Source organism: Rana temporaria, chromosome 5, assembly GCF_905171775.1.
Source record: "Rana temporaria chromosome 5, aRanTem1.1, whole genome shotgun sequence".
NCBI classification, from domain to species: Eukaryota; Metazoa; Chordata; class Amphibia; order Anura; family Ranidae; genus Rana; species Rana temporaria.
The window spans coordinates 171,832,380-171,848,690 of record NC_053493.1 but is presented as its reverse complement, the minus strand read 5'-3'; the positions used below and the strand labels follow the sequence as shown (position 1 = coordinate 171,848,690).

General features: G+C 42.9%; 1 protein-coding gene across 1 annotated transcript in view; it reads left to right on the top strand.

Moving 5' to 3' along the window:
* CTNND2 (catenin delta 2) overlaps window positions 1-15,937 on the top strand; it is a 672,820-nt gene extending 656,883 nt beyond the window's left edge. Inside the window, 2 exon segments of the mRNA XM_040353393.1 lie at window positions 8,762-8,835; window positions 13,480-15,937. Coding sequence (XP_040209327.1) covers window positions 8,762-8,835; window positions 13,480-13,740 — 335 coding nt within the window. The 3' untranslated portion in view covers window positions 13,741-15,937.
* Window positions 15,938-16,311: the final 374 nt, after the last annotated feature.

The window sequence follows — 16,311 nt, the reverse complement described above, 5'->3', positions numbered from 1 at the left end:
TAAGTAAAATAAAAAATAAAATAATATTTTTTTTTTAAACGCCCCTATCCCCAGTAGCTTGCGCTCAGAAGCGAACACACACGTAAGTCCCGCCCACATATGTAAACAGCGTTTAAACCACACATGTGAGGTATCGCCGCGTGCGTTAGAGCGCCAGCAACAATTCTAGCACTAGACCTCCTCTGTAACTCTAAACTGGTAACCTGTAAAACAAAAATAAGCAAAGCCTATAGAGATTTTTAAGTACCGAAGTTTGGCGCCATTCCATTAGTGTGCGCAATTTTAAAGCGCGACATGTTAGGTATCTATTTACTCGGCATCTTTCACATTATACAAAAAAATTTGGGTAACTTTACTGTTTTGTTATTCTTAAATCCATGAAACCGTTTTTTCCCCCCAAAAAAGGCGTTTAAAAAATTATTGCGCAAATACTGTGCGAGATAAAAAGTTGCAATGACCGCCATTTTATTCCCTAGGGTGTCTGCTAAAAAAAACATATATATATATATATATATATATATATATATATATATATATATATATATACAGCCCTCAAAATTTCCACTCGCCTGCTAGCATTTGGCGAGTGGATTTAAGCTAGGGGCGAGTGATAACAGTTCTGCATGACCAACAGTCCAATCTGTGCCTACACTTAGAGCCACGCTGCGATTGGCGGCCGAAGAAGAAAGGTGCGTGCCCAGGAAAAGTAGTCGGGTGAGCCGCACACATGCAGAGCAGTACACAGGTGCTCTCCTTACAATTCTCATTAAGCCATGGGACCTGATAGTATGACCTCTCTGAGCCTGGCTTCCCAACCTGACCAATGTAGCTGGAGAGCAGAGAGCAGGAAGTCCCAGGTAGGCAGTGCAGCACAGCGCTCACCAAGAGTTGCCCTGACAAGAGAGCGGCAGTATGCTGTGCGGTGTCAGTGTGCGCTGTGTGGTGTCAATGGCTATGCAGGTGTGTGAATCTCGGTGCTGGATTGTACTCCCTCCCGCTGTGCTGCAGCTCCTCACTGCCCGACAATGAAAGGGGGAAGTGGGGACATGCAAGTGTGGAGCCGCACACAGGGGCTCCTGATTATGAGAGTGGGTAGAATAGGAGAGGGAGGGAGAGAGAGAGAGGAGGATGGATGGTCGTTGCAGAGGAGACAGCAAGAGAATGGGGGAAAAGACCTGGTTCTAGAGAGAAGGCAGAGGAGGAGGAGGGAGTCTTGTACAATAGAAGAGGGAGAGCAATATTTGCAGAACTAAAAAAGTCCATGTCCCTCTGGTTTGCCCCAGTGCCATGTCCCTCTGGTTTGCCCCAGTGCCCTGTCCCTCTGGTTTGCCCCAGTGCCCTGTCCCTCTGGTTTGCCCCAGTGCCCTGTCCCTCTGGTTTGCCCCAGTGCCCTGTCCCTCTGGTTTGCCCCAGTGCCCTGTCCCTCTGGTCTGCCCCAGTGCCCTGTCCCTCTGGTTTGCCCCAGTGCCCTGTCCCTCTGGTCTGCCCCAGTGCCCTGTCCCTCTGGTCTGCCCCAGTGCCCTGTCCCTCTGGTCTGCCCCAGTGCCCTGTCCCTCTGGTCTGCCCCAGTGCCCTGTCCCTCTGGTCTGCCCCAGTGCCCTGTCCCTCTGGTCTGCCCCAGTGCCCTGTCCCATTTTGTTAAAGTTGTTGTTGGCAATATTTAATTGTGTAACTTGATTCGGCATAAAACATTTAACAGTGTCATTCCAAGAGATAATCTACAAGGGCGTTTTTAGGGGCGGAATTAGGGGCGGGGCAGTGTATGGGTTAGGTGAGGCAACTGGTGGCGAGTAACACTTGAGGCCTGGCTAGAAGCTCAGTGCTTGAAATTTTGAGCCCTGTATATATATATATATATATATATATATATATATATATATATAGTGTTTGGGGGTTCTGAGTAATTTTAGCAAAAAAAATATGGTGTTCCACGATCTGGGTGGTAATAGACAGGTTCAGTAAGATGGCCCATTTTTTCCACGTCCAAAACTTCCAACGGCTAAAGAACTTGCATCTTTATTCATTAAAAATGTTTTCAGGCTCTATTGGGCACCAATTAACATTGTTTCAGATCGTGGGTCTCAGTTTATAGCCCAGTTTAGGAATGCCCTTTGCTCTCAGCTGGGGATTAAGTTATCGTACTCTTCAGCATGTCATCGTGGGACAAATGGCCAAACAGAAAGGACTAATCAGACTCTAGAGAAGATGGTACGTTGTCTGATGGGCAATGATGAGGTGGAGTGGGTCAACATCCTTCCGTGGGCAGAGTTTGTCTTTAAAAATTGTGCCAGCACATCTACAGGGACCTTTTTTTTTTTATCTGTTTATGGGTTGCATCCTTGTGTGTGTGTGTTTCTTTGATCTTCCACCCTCCGATGTTCCAGATGCCAACACTACGATTGAAAATTTCTCCAAAATATGGTCCGATGTTAATCGTGCTATTTCTCGCTCTGTGCAGGCTTTAAGAAAATGGCTGACAAGAGGCGCTCAAAGGCACCATGATATAAAGTTCATAAAGCAAAACATCAAGAAGAGACCAATTTGGTTGCCAATATCCCTGGGTTACAGACAAAATAGAGAGGAACCCCCCCAAAAGAAGTTGGGACTTTAAGGGCAACGACACAATAGTAGTAATATTACAATAATAATTTATTAATTTACACATATACACATGAATAAAAACACATGAACAGTGCGTGGATATTGGTGCGTAGGTTCCCGCAAGGATCTAGTAAAGCCCTACGCGTTTTGGGACGCAGTCCCTTCCTCAGGGGCTAATATTCAAGCGTAGTCATACTATATGATAAAAATAACAACATTTTAGACTATTGTGCATTAGTGCATCAGTTATTAGTACATACAAATACAGCAAGAACATAACAGTCAAAATTATCAAGTCATACCCATCACAGCACTATTAGAACCCATAGCTGAACCAGCGTGTCCCCCAGAGAGGCCAAGGATAACCCTCCGAGGGTCAGAAAACACATACAGAGAGTGGGGTCCCCCCAATAATCCCAACAGATCCGAAGGGCGCCACCCAAGTGCAGATAAAGAGGTCACCAGAAAATACTTCTCAATTCTAAAATGAAAATGATATATATATGGAAATGAATAAATTGAAATGAATAAGTACTCCCTGTAATATGAAACCTCATAGTAACCCTCCTACTATATCCCTTTAGCTCAGAAGCCAACAAATCCTCAGCTCGCACCTTTAAATGGCAGATTTGTCTAATAGAGAAATCGCCAATACTGTAGCAGACTTTCAAAGTGCAGTGGCCTCAATGTGGTTATTCCCTGTGAATAAACAGTTTAGTATTTAATATAGAGTATTAGTCCCATAAAGATTAAACTTAGAGCATGTAATCCTGTAACAATACCTACCTCAGCACATTCCTCCAAACATGCATCACCGCCGTCGGCCATGACAAACGGCCGATCGGCGATGGTGTTTAAATAGTAGAGGAGAGGGAGGAGACAAGGGCCAGAGGCGGGGCGTGATGATTCTGTATCATTTGGACTCTGATCTACCTCTATATGACCTAGCTTGCCTAGACTATGCTTTGCTTGATTCCACTGTAGTACCTTCATCTACAGCGATGAACTTCAAGCACCAGCCAACATCTACCTGCATCTGCTGCGGTGCACTACAAGTCTCAGCTGACCTGCTCTGCTTAGACCTGTTCATGGTATGTGCTCTTGTTCCTTGAACTCTTTTCATAATCAGCACACCTCAACTGTTACCTGTTATCTGCTCCACGCCTGACACTAGGATGTGGAATTCCCTTCCAAAGGCAGTGGTTTCAGCGCGGGGGGGGGGCATCGATCGTTTTAAAAAAACTATTAGATAAGCACCTGAACGACCACAACATACAGGGATATACAATGTAATACTGACATATAATCACACACATAGGTTGGACTTGTGTCTTTTTTCAACCTCACCTACTATGTAACTATATATATATGTATGTTTTTGCAGGTGCAGTGATTTTAATTATGCTTAAAGTGCAACAATAAAAATGAAAAATTCCTTTAAATATAGTGCCTGGGGGGTCTCCTAATGTGCCTGTAAAGTGGCTGCAGCAAAAAGTGACGAGTCGCCCCAGTGTGAACCGGCTCTTAGTGGGTTATTTTTGTTGTGTTTTTTTCCTCACGTCATTATAGGAGTAATTTATTAGTATCGTGGCGCTGATTGTTTTTCTCACAATTTTTTTATGGGGATGCTGACTTAATTTTCCAGCAGGACTTGGCACCTGCCCACACTGCCAAAAGCACCAAAACCTGGTTCAATGACCGTGGGATTACTGTACTTGATTGGCCAGCAGCCTTGCCTGACCTGAACCCCATAGAGGTGGGGCATTGCCAAAAGAAAGATGAGAGACATGGGACCGAAACAAGTGGCGTAGCGTGGGTTGTCAGCGCCCGGGGCAAGTCAAGTCATTTGCGCCCCCTAACCTGCAGACTTTTAGCACTCCCCGAGTCCCTTTCCTTCCTACAATACTACTGACCTACCTGATTCCTACACTGACCAACTCGATTCCTATGCTGACCACTACACTACACTGTCCACTGAGCACTATACTGTCTACTAAACTACACTATCCACTACAACACTATACTGTCCACTACATTATCTACTATACTGTCTACAACACTACACTGACCACTATACTGTCCACTACACTACACTGACCACTACACTACACTGACCACTATACTACACTGTCCACTACATTACACTGACCACTATACTACACTGAGCACTAAAATGTCCACTACACTACACTGACCACAATACTGACCATTACACTATCCACTAAACTGACCACTATACTATACTGTCCACTACACTATCCACTATACTGTCCACTAAACTACACTGACCACTATACTATACTGTCCACTACACTGTCCACTACAATACACTGACCACTATACTGTCCACTACACTGACATTACACTATCCACTACACTACATTGTCCACTACACTGACCACTATACTGTCCACTACACTACACTCACCACTACACTGTCCACTGCACTGACCACTATACGATACTGTCCACTACACTACACTGACCACTATACTATACTGCCCACTACACTGACCACTATACTATGCTGACCACTACACTACACTGATCACTATATTATACTGTCCACTACACTGACCACTATACTATACTGTCCACTACACTACACTGACCACTATACTATACTGTCCACTACACTACACTGACCACTATGCTATACTGATACTATACTGTCCACTACACTACACTGACCACTATACTATCCACTACACTGACCTGGCCTTCAAAAAAAACTAAAGACTCATCTATTCTGAGGGTCAAACTGAAGGAAAATGGATGCCAAGTGCCTTGAGGCGATTCAGTTCGCATTTGTAGCGCTATATAAGTAATTCACTCACTCACTATACTATACTGTCCACTACACTACACTGACCACTATGCTATACTGACCACTATACTATACTGACCACTATACTACACTGACCACTATACTATACTGACCACTACACTACACTGCCCACTACACTATACTGACCACTATACTATACTGTCCACTACACTACACTGACAACTATGCTATACTGTCCACTACACTACACTGATCACTATACTATACTGTCTACTACACTACACTGACCACTAATCTATACTGTCCACTAATCTATACTGTCCACTAATCTATACTATCCACTATACTATACTGTCCACTATACTACACTGACCACTATACTATACTGACCATTATACTCTCCTACCCACAGTATTCCTATACTGACACTACATGGCACTGCTCTTCTACTCTCTCTCTCTCCAGCTGCTCCCTCTCCCCAGACCGCATCCATCCCCCGGGGCCAGCAACAGGACTCACGTCTGTTTTTTTGTCCTGCTTTGGTCCGGAGGAGAGGAGGAGGAGGAGAAGACAGGGGCGGTCCGGCAGATCATGATTTCCATTGCTTGTGTTCTCCGTGCTCTGGCTGCCATGTTCACTGTCCAGCGCCCTGTGACTGGGCGTATGTGGGTCATGTGCAGAGGCGGGACTCCAGGAGCAACCACGATCACGGATAGGCCAGCCCCACTGCCGCACATGACCCCCATCCGCCCAATCACAGGGCGCCGGACACTAAACATGGCGGCCAGAGCGGGGGGGACACAGGAAATTGAATTTACTAGGAGGCATGGAATTTCACCCCCTAAAATGTTGCACCCGGTGCAACGGCCCCCTCCACACCCACCACACTGCGCCACTGGACCGAACAATGCAGAAGAGCTGAAGGCCGCTATTGGCCCAAACCAAGTACATATGCATGCTTATACTTTGCAGAGGTCCGATATTGTTCTATGTACAATCCTTGTTTTATTGATTGCATGTAATATTCTAATTTTCTGAGATTGTGGATTTGGGGTTTTCATGAGCTGTGAGCCAAAATCATCACAATTATGACAAATCACAGCTTGAACTATCTTGCTTTGCATGTAATGAGTCTATCTCATATATTAATTTCACATTTTAAGTTGCATTAGTGAAATTAATTAACTTTTGGACGATATTCATATTTTTCGAGTTTCACCTGTATTTGTGGATTAATGAGATACTAACATAATATGAAGAATGTATATTAATCTAGCAATACAATATTTATACACTTCTTTTATTTTTGTGATTGCAAGAGACAAAGTATATATTTCATTCACACATCTGTGCTGTTATGTGACACTGAAAATTGTTCAACATCAAAAATAGAACCAGTATAGGTAAATGTGTTCTGTAGTAGAATGTCCCAGAGAGAGCTGGGAAAAATCCTGGTCTGGGTTTATACGTCTCCCAGGCTCCTCTCATACACGTTCAGGGATCTCTGATCCACTATCCAGTTCAGATCTTGGTCCTCTCCCCCAGGCCAATTTAACTCACCCGAGACAGACACCCAGAGATGTCTACCTGTGAAGATCAGACAACTTCGGTCTGTGAGAGCAAAAGGTTGGTGAAAGCTGCTTGTGAGGGCCTGTATTTTGTATAGTTAGTGCCGAGACAAGGCTATGTTTTTGGTTGGCTATTTTTGTTCTTCTGAAACACTGTACAGCACCTGTATATAAGACTTGTATATATCACCAATAAACAACGCACTTTGTCACTGGATTTTGTATCTGTGCCTGAAAGACTGCTTATCACAGGGAGCTTTGTACCTGTTACCTGTCCCACTGATTACAAATGGTGGAGGCTGCGGCCAGTTGTAATAAGTTACTACTTAAAGGGCCAGTACCTAGAGTGACTAAACATGGAGGAAATCCTAAAAACAATTGGTGTTATCCAACGCTGCACAGCAGCAAGCCAACGCTGCACAACAGCAAGCCATCGCTATTGCACAGGAGCAAACAAAGGTGCTGTGCCAACAGATTGGTACTGTACAGGAGCAATCGCAGAGGCTGTTTGAACAGCTAGCCACTGCTGCAAATATGGATAGGAAAACCCTGACTGAGGTTTTGGAGATGCTAGCACAGTGGTCACCTGCTAAAATTGATGATGTTGGAGACAAGCCATCAGCCATGTGGGTCAGTTTCTTTCCAAGATGTCTGCAGATGATGATCCAGAGGCCTTTCTGCTGATGCTTGAATGGACTTCTGAGAGGGAACTTTGGCCTAAAACCCAATGGGCAGGATTGGTCACCCCCTTACTTTTTGGAGAATCGCAGAAGGCCTACTATGATCTAAAGTCGGCAGAAACAGGGGAATATGAGAAGGTCAGGTGGGAAATCCTGGTGGAGCTCGTTGAAAGGTACTTTGCTGCAGAGAGCCTGGTCACTACCCCTACAGTCGCACAGACTTTCCACCCAAAGCCACGGTCTCCCCAGGCAACCGGTAAGACTGTTTCAGGGGATGTGGGTGGTAAGCATGGCAAGGAGACAGGGGGGACTGAAGTTTGGTGTCCCAAACTAGGGAAGGCACTGCCTGTCAGCAAACCAAACTGGAGTAACATCAGGTGTTTCCATTGCCAGGAACTGGGACATGTTGCCGTCCATTGACAGGTGAACCCATGCATTGTGATGTATCTCTTAGAAGGCAATCTGTTTGCTGCTGTTTCATGCACTGCAGCGCCAAGTGTAGGGAAACACATGTGCCAAGTGACTGTTAATAATAAGTCTATTATGGCCTTGCTGGACTCTGGAAGTCTAGTGACTTTGGTTAATGCTGAGATGGTTAAAACTGGGCATTTTCATTCTAAAAATGTTGCTGTGATCTGTGTACATGGGCATACCCAGTAGAATCCAATTGAGAATCTGTAGCAAGACTTGAAAACTGCTGTTCACAGATGCACTCCATCCAATCTGACAGAGCTTGAGCTAATTTGCAAAGGAGAATGGGCACACTATCTAGATGTGCAAAGCTGGTAAAGAAATCCCCAAAAAGACTTCCAGCTGTAATTGCAACCAAAGGTGGTTCTATAAAATATTGAGGGAGGCTGAATACAAATGCACGCCACACTTTGCAGATATTTATTTGTAAAAAAAAATTAAAACCATTTATTTCTTTTTTTCTTCCACTTTACAATTACTTTGTGTTGGTCTATCGCATAAAATCCCAATAAAATAAGTTTATGTTTTTGGTTGTAACTTGACAAAGGTTTAGAGGAAATTATGATCAAATCTGCATGAGAATGTGTAATTTCAGGTGCTAAATACTTCATTGGGTTTTTTCATACAATAATTTTCTTAAACCTTTTCTTAAGATCAAAACACCGGATGCTCAACCTTATATAGAAATTCGTTTGGTCCACCTGCCGACGATATCAAACACAATCAGGTATGTGATGTTTAAACACATATATATATATATATATATATATATGTTTTTTTTTTTTATTTGAGTCATTTACAGCATATTCTTACAGTTTATTAGCTTGCCTTATGGACATATTAGTTTTCGATTTTGACATATGCAGCATTTATATAAATAAATCGTTTTCAATTACTTTATTGGTATACAATTTATTAATTTCCATATCCACACATTTTAAGTAAAAATACTTCTAAGCAGCTCCATAAACACATTTTTCTCTTCTGAAATCAAAAAGTATATGAAAATAACGTTTTCCTACTGCAGATAGAAATTTAAACATTAGGAGACAGTTCATAGAAGGTCTGATTAGAAAAGGTGCTCTGTTAAATGTTTAATTTCAAATGATACAGAGGTTGCATCAGGAGGGAGCAGTGCCTAATCTTGCATGATGTAAATCTAGGCCCTGTACGCAGTCTGGTCCTATGTTTCAAGGACCTTCAGGAGGACACCGGATTGATTTGATGACTAGTACAGGTACTTAGGGCCATCACAAGTTGCACATTAGCACCCCTTTTACCTTGGTAGGCCAGGTTTGCTTTAAAATAATTATTAGTGGATGCACAGAACGTCTCCTGCTCTGTGGATTATTATGTGTTTTACAGTATGCCCTCTTGTTACATGCTTTTCCCAATTGCACTTTGTGTCTACATTTTGATATGTCTGTTATAGGGAGGTAAATACTGCAGCCCTTCCTTTTTCTCCCCCTCAGTTCATGCCTGATTTAGACTCCTGAGAGTCTAAATCAGTGGCATCAGTTTATAATGGCATAGAGTTTTTATCATGTATGGCAGACCTGGCCAGTTATTCAGCAATTCTACGCAGAAATTTCATTTATTGACAAAATTGATCAACAATTCCCTTGTAAAGGCTTAACAATTTCCATATGAGCAAAAAATGTACTTCTTAAGCCTGTGTTCACACTGATGCGATGTGAATCGTATCACACTGAAACGCATTACAGGGGAAATACCATTGTTTGCTATGGAGCCTGTTTACATCAATACAGCGCAGCTGCGATCTGACTTTGGGAAAGGGTTCTATGGGCCTGATCCACAAAAACCCTGCGTAACTTAAATTTTGACATTTAAGTTACACCGCCGCAAAATCTCTACCTAAGTGCCCGATCCACAAAGCACTTACCTAGAAATTTTGAGCGGTGTAACTTAAGTGCCTCCGTCGCAAGGCGGTCCTCCTCTCCGGGGGGCGTTTAAAATTTAAATGAGGCGCGCTCCCGCGCCGGCCGTACTGCGCATGCGTGTGACGTAATTTTCCCGACGTGCAGCGCGCGAACGTAATTTACGCCGGGCTTTGTGGATTGCGACGGGACACTAAAGTTGCGACGGGTGAAAAAAAAAAAAGCGCCGGGAAAACAAAAACAAAAAAGAAAAATTGTCAGCGTCGCTCGGCATGCATTCCTGAGAGGGAGAACTCCTTGCCAATTTTCAAAGAAAAAACCGGCATGGGTTCCCCCCCCCCCAGGAGCATACCAGGCCCTTAGGTCTGGTATGGGTTGTAAGGAGACCCCCCCTACGCCGAAAAATCGACGTAGGGGGTCCCCCTACAATCCATACCAGACCCGTATCCAAAGCACGCTACCCGGCCGGTCAGGAATGGGAGTGGGGACGAGCGAGCGCCCCCCCCTCCTGAGCCGTGCCAGGCCGCATGCCCTCAACATGGGGGGGTTGGGTGCTCTGGGGCAGGGGGGCGCACTGCGGGCCCCCCCACCCCAGAGCACCCTGTCCCCATGTTGATGAGGACAGGACCTCTTCCCGACAACCCTTGCCGTTGGTTGTCGGGGTCTGCGGGCGGTGGCTTTTTGGAATCTGGGAGTCCCCTTTAATAAGGGGGCCCCCAGATACCGGCCCCCCACCCTAAGTGAATGGATATGGGGTACATCGTACCCCTACCCATTCACCTGGAGGCAAAAGTTAAAGTTATTAAACACACAACACAAGGGTTTTTAAAATAATTTATTAGTCTGCTCCGGAGGCCCCCCCTGTCTTCTTTATTAGCTCTAATACCAGGGGGGGCTTCTTCTTCCACTCTCCGGGGGTCTTCTCCGCTCTCCGGGGGGGTTTCTTCTTCCGCTCTCCGGGGGGGGTCTTCTCCGCTCTCCGGGGGTCTTCTTCTATCTTCGCCGCTCTCCGCTGTTGACTCGGCGCACCCCGGTTCTTCTGCAGCTGTCCGGTGCCTTCTTCTTCAGCGCTGGCTGCCTGCTATCTTCGTGTGTTAGCTCAATTACTAACAGGCAGCCAGCGCGGTCTTCTGTGACGTCACCTTCTTCTCTTCTGTTCTTCTCCCCTCTTCCGATGTTGACACGTCGCCTCTTGTTACTGCAATGATGGAAGCGCTCCTTGCATCCCATTTATATAGGCATCACCGTCCCATCATGCTCCGGTAGGTACCCACGTGGTGGGTGCCTACCCACGTGCACCCACCACGTGGGTACCTACCGGAGCATGAATGGGTGAATGGGTAGGGGTACGATGTACCCCATATCCATTCACTTAGGGTGGGGGGCCGGTATCTGGGGGCCCCCTTATTTGAGGGGACTCCCAGATTCCGATAAGCCCCTGCCCGCAGACCCCGACAACCAACCGCAAGGGTTGTCGGGAAGAGGTCCTGTCCTCATCAACATGGGGACAGGGTGCTCTGGGGTGGGGGGGCCCGCAGTGCGCCCCCCTGCCCCAGAGCACCCAACCCCCCCATGTTGAGGGCATGCGGCCTGGCGCGGCTCAGGAGGGGGGGGGCGCTCGCTCGTCCCCACTCCCTTTCCTGACCGGCCGGGTAGCGTGCTTTGGATACGGGTCTGGTATGGATTGTAGGGGGACCCCCTACATCGATTTTTCGGCGTAGGGGGGTCTCCTTACAACCCATACCAGACCTAAGGGCCTGGTATGCTCCTGGGGGGGAACCCATGCCGGTTTTGATTTTACAAATTACCGTGGAGTTCTCCCTCAGGAATGCATACCAAATGCCGTCGCTTGAATGTGCTTTTACATGGTGTTACTAACTTTACACCATGTAAAAGCAGCCCTAATTTTACACTTGCAAACTAAAACTTACGGCGAAAAAACGAAGCTGAAAAGCTTTGTGGATCGCCCTAAGTGCTAATTTGCATACCAGAAGCGGCATTTCGACTCGAAATGCCCCCAGCGGCGGATGCGGTACTGCATCCTAAGATCCGGCAGTGTAAGTCCCTTACAGATGTCGGATCTTCTGCCTAACTTTGGAAAACTGATTCTGTGGATCAGTTCCAAAGTTAGAACCAGGGATACGACGGCTTACGCCGGCGTATCCCTTTTGAGGATATGGCCCTATGCTTCTATGGTGCAATGCAGTGCGATTTTGTAGTCCATAGACTTCAATGCTTTCAAATGACTAAACTGTCTTATTATTATACAATTCCAGCACAGAAATTGCAGCTGTATCCAAACTGTGTCAAAATTGCATCAAGTCGCATTGCAATTGCATTGCAATTATTCATGGTTGCCATGTTTATTTTTTATTTTAAATATGTCACAGTGCCTGATATTGTGGCTTTCAATTTTTCATTCATCATTACCCAATTTAGTGAATCCCAAGACTGAACTTAGTTAATTTTAAACTGAGTTCTTGTCAACATAAATTGGTTTCAAGTTTAGAAGAGTCTTCTTCAGATTTTTTTTTTTTAGGAAGCATTTGAGATTGTGGTAATTTAATTGTATAATATAGTGAAACATGTTTGAGCTATTGGGCATTTCCATCTAGTGTGAGAAAAGGAACCCACTTCTATGTGTCCTGTAAAGCAAGTTGTAAAATCATTTGGTAGAGTTGAACCATATTCCGATTCTCATTGCCAATTGAGACTACCTGCCATTTTTTGGTGTAGGTTGGTACGGATGGGGATAACACAGTTAATGTATTTGAATAGAGAAGGGAAATTAAAGTGATACTAAAGGATCGTTTTTTCTTTTTTTTTATGACAAACATGTCATAATTACCTCCACTGTGCAGCTCGATTTGCACAGAGTGGCCCCAAACATCTTATGGTGGCTCTCGCGGCTCCTTCCCGCATTAGATAACCCCCTAGGAGAAGCTCTCTCTCGAGGGCACACTCCAGAGTCCAGCATTTGCGTTCACAGACATGAAAAAACACGAGCCTTCACAACTCCTTTAAGTCTGGGGCATGTGCGTCATTCAAACATTTATATTTGAATGCAGTAAATGATGTTCTGGCACTTGTTGTCTTTGTCAAATGTTAAATGTAGTTAATCTGTAGTTTAATCTTCTTTGAACATTTTGATTTTGACAGTGTGTTCATACTGCTTTTTCATGACATAGTTACTATAACCAAAATTTTTTAGACTGAATTAAAAAAAAATCATGTAACATATTACAAAAGGTGAACTTATCCTTTCATTTATGTGCAAATTAGATTTTATGCTTGTACATAGGACCTTGGTTTAAATGTGCAATATATTTAAATGTTCTGTTTTGCTGGCTATTAAGATACTGTTACAAAGATATGAATTATGTTGATTGCTGTTTAAAAAAATGATACACCTACATTTAATGTAACTATTTCCCATAAATATAATTTCTCTCAATTTAAATGTTTGTATTTAGATTTCTACACAACCAGTTCCACAAGAATCTAGTAGAAAAGACTTTGAAGCCTATCAACCTTTTCAGAACTCAACAAGAAATTATGATGATTCCTTCTTTGAGGATCAGGTGCATCACCGCCCTCCCGCAGCAGAGTACAATATGCATCTGGGATTAAAGTCAACTGGAAATTATGTTGACTTTTATTCTGCGGCTCGCCCCTATAGTGAACTAAACTACGAAACAAGCCACTATCCGGCCTCCCCTGACTCCTGGGTTTGAGACGCAGATCCAGGAATCTGTGCATGTGCATGCCTGACTTAAGACATTTTCCTTGCAAAAATTTAGTTTATTAAGCCTGTTCCTTAGAAAGACCCTAATTACTGTTGTGGAAATTGGTTATGGTGTTTTAGAAGGCTAATGTATTGGAAACTAATACTTCATAGGACATTGTAATTAAGATAAGCTAATGTTTATTAATAACAGGTAAGTTCAAATTTTCAGATGAAAGTAGTTGCAACTTTGTAAAACAGAAGGTAGCTGCAATTATGTAACATAGTTTGCAACAATTTGAGCGGTGAGCCCAGAGTATAAGTAATTGACAACTGGGAGTGCAAATGCAGGGTATGGCACACAGGCATACAATGAATGAGGATAGATGGTGGGGTAACGTAGCATAGGTGGCACATAAAGCACAAGAATGAAAGTTTACACAACCTATGGGGAACAGTTCACATTTTGTTTACTATCCTCATTGTGAATTAGGCTTCAAGCTGCATTTACGGTTCCTCTCTACTGCAAGATATTTCTTGCTTTTTGTTACTGCTTTGTTGTAAAGTATTTGATGTACATTAAGATAAAAAATAGTGCATTGTGTATATTACACCAATGCCACAGTGTTTCTTCATCAGTGGTCCTAGATATTGCTTCAGTTTCCAATTTTTTAAAAAAAGATGCAAGGAAATATTTGTTTTTCTCTGCCCAGTAAGTTTTAATATGTTACAACAACACCAACAAAAGACTAATGCTCTTTAGCAGTATTGTATGGTCTGATATGTGAATTTGTGTGTGGTAACTAAACAAAGCATTCAGTAATGTCTGACAAATAACATCATTCTACACTCTTTGTCAAAAAAAAGTGCTTTTTCACTGCCTACAATTTTACATGTAGATATTTGAAATAGATTTTTTTTCATTTTTACCAGTTTTCTTTATGATGATACAGTGTTAAAATAAATGATAATTAACCTGTCATTCACACTCGCCATACATGTCTATTTACAAAATAGAAACTAACAGAGATCCGTCTGCATGTGCGTGAATGTTTTTCATTGTTTGTGTGACTGCATTATTCTTTGACATTTCCTACATTTTATTTAGTTAAAATGGAATCCACTTATGAACATGTGGTCAACAATGCTTTAGGCATTGCATTAAAAAATACTACATGTTCTAAAGCAACTTATACGTCACCTTTCTTTGTACAGTGCATGGATCACATTGAGTAATCATCAAATGTTCTATGTCATTTTCTGTGATCTATGTATATTGGCTACTATGTGCCTTAGAGCTGTGAGTATGTCAAACATACCTTATTATTGTACTACAGTTATGTTTATTTGTGAAATCTTGTAAATTGAGAACTAACATAGTGGAAATATATTCATTACTCATGACATGGGAAAAATGGTTGGTATGTGTATATACACTTTCTTTTAATGTTCCTTGCATAGAAAGATAAGCATGGGAACAAAACACATCCATACAGTACATCATTTTAATATAAAACATTACATGGACGATAAATCATCTAAAGTTTGTCAAAATTAATTTCTTAATAGAAGTTCACTGTATGTAGGTTAATGGCTGACAGAAATGTGGAGCAAAATATGCTATCTTGAAAAATATGTAAGTTTTACTTTATAGTGATTTGCTTGGTTTCTTAAAATGTTAATTGTCTTTGAAAGACTGCATTACAGTTTTTGTGTTTACTTTTCCAGTAGAAGGATAATGTCTATTTTGTGATATTTTTCTATCAAAGCATAACATAGAAAACAACCATTTATGTTAAAATTCTGGGCTTTAAATTCTGGACAAAGTAGATGATCTAACCAAAATAAACCCCACTTAGAACTTCAACACTTTCCATTTTCAACAAAGTCCCATACATTTGAACAGCTGACACTGGACAATGCTGGGACATTTATGGCTATAAGAATGCTAAATATTTGCTCTGTCAGAGGAGTACCAGTCATGTTGCTAATGAATCTAGCATGCAGTGCACTAATGCTACATATTGCTGTCAATGCAGTCTCTCTATTGATCTCCTGGATGGCCAGGGGTATATTGTGCCTTCCTGATTGGAATCATTCCAGTCAGTTGGCTTTAAATGATTTTGTTTTTAATCTTTTTTTTTTTCACTGATTTTTTACAAAGTGCTTGGCTGCAATATAGCAATAAAGGGTAGACAGATACAGTATTTTATGGCTAAGCCGTTTTTTCTTTGCACCACTGCATTGCCACTTGATTACTTCCAAATGACAGAGATCAAATGCTGGGAGAGTCGGCTTCTTTGCTCCCAGCGTCTTGGGGTACATTTACGGTGGATGTGATTTCATGCAGCTTGCTATGTTTTGCAAAGCAGGCAAAGTGCACAGTACATATACAGCATGCTGCAGGGTCAGTTGATTGCAGATTGCCATTAAAGTCCTGTTGAATGGAGACTTTCAAAACGCATATGTTAATATATCTGAAAACTACAGGAATGTGCGCTCCTTTTCAATCTCATCTGGTGTTCAACCCTTTCTGTGCACAGTATTAACTTCAGTGACACAACATATTTATAGTGCACAT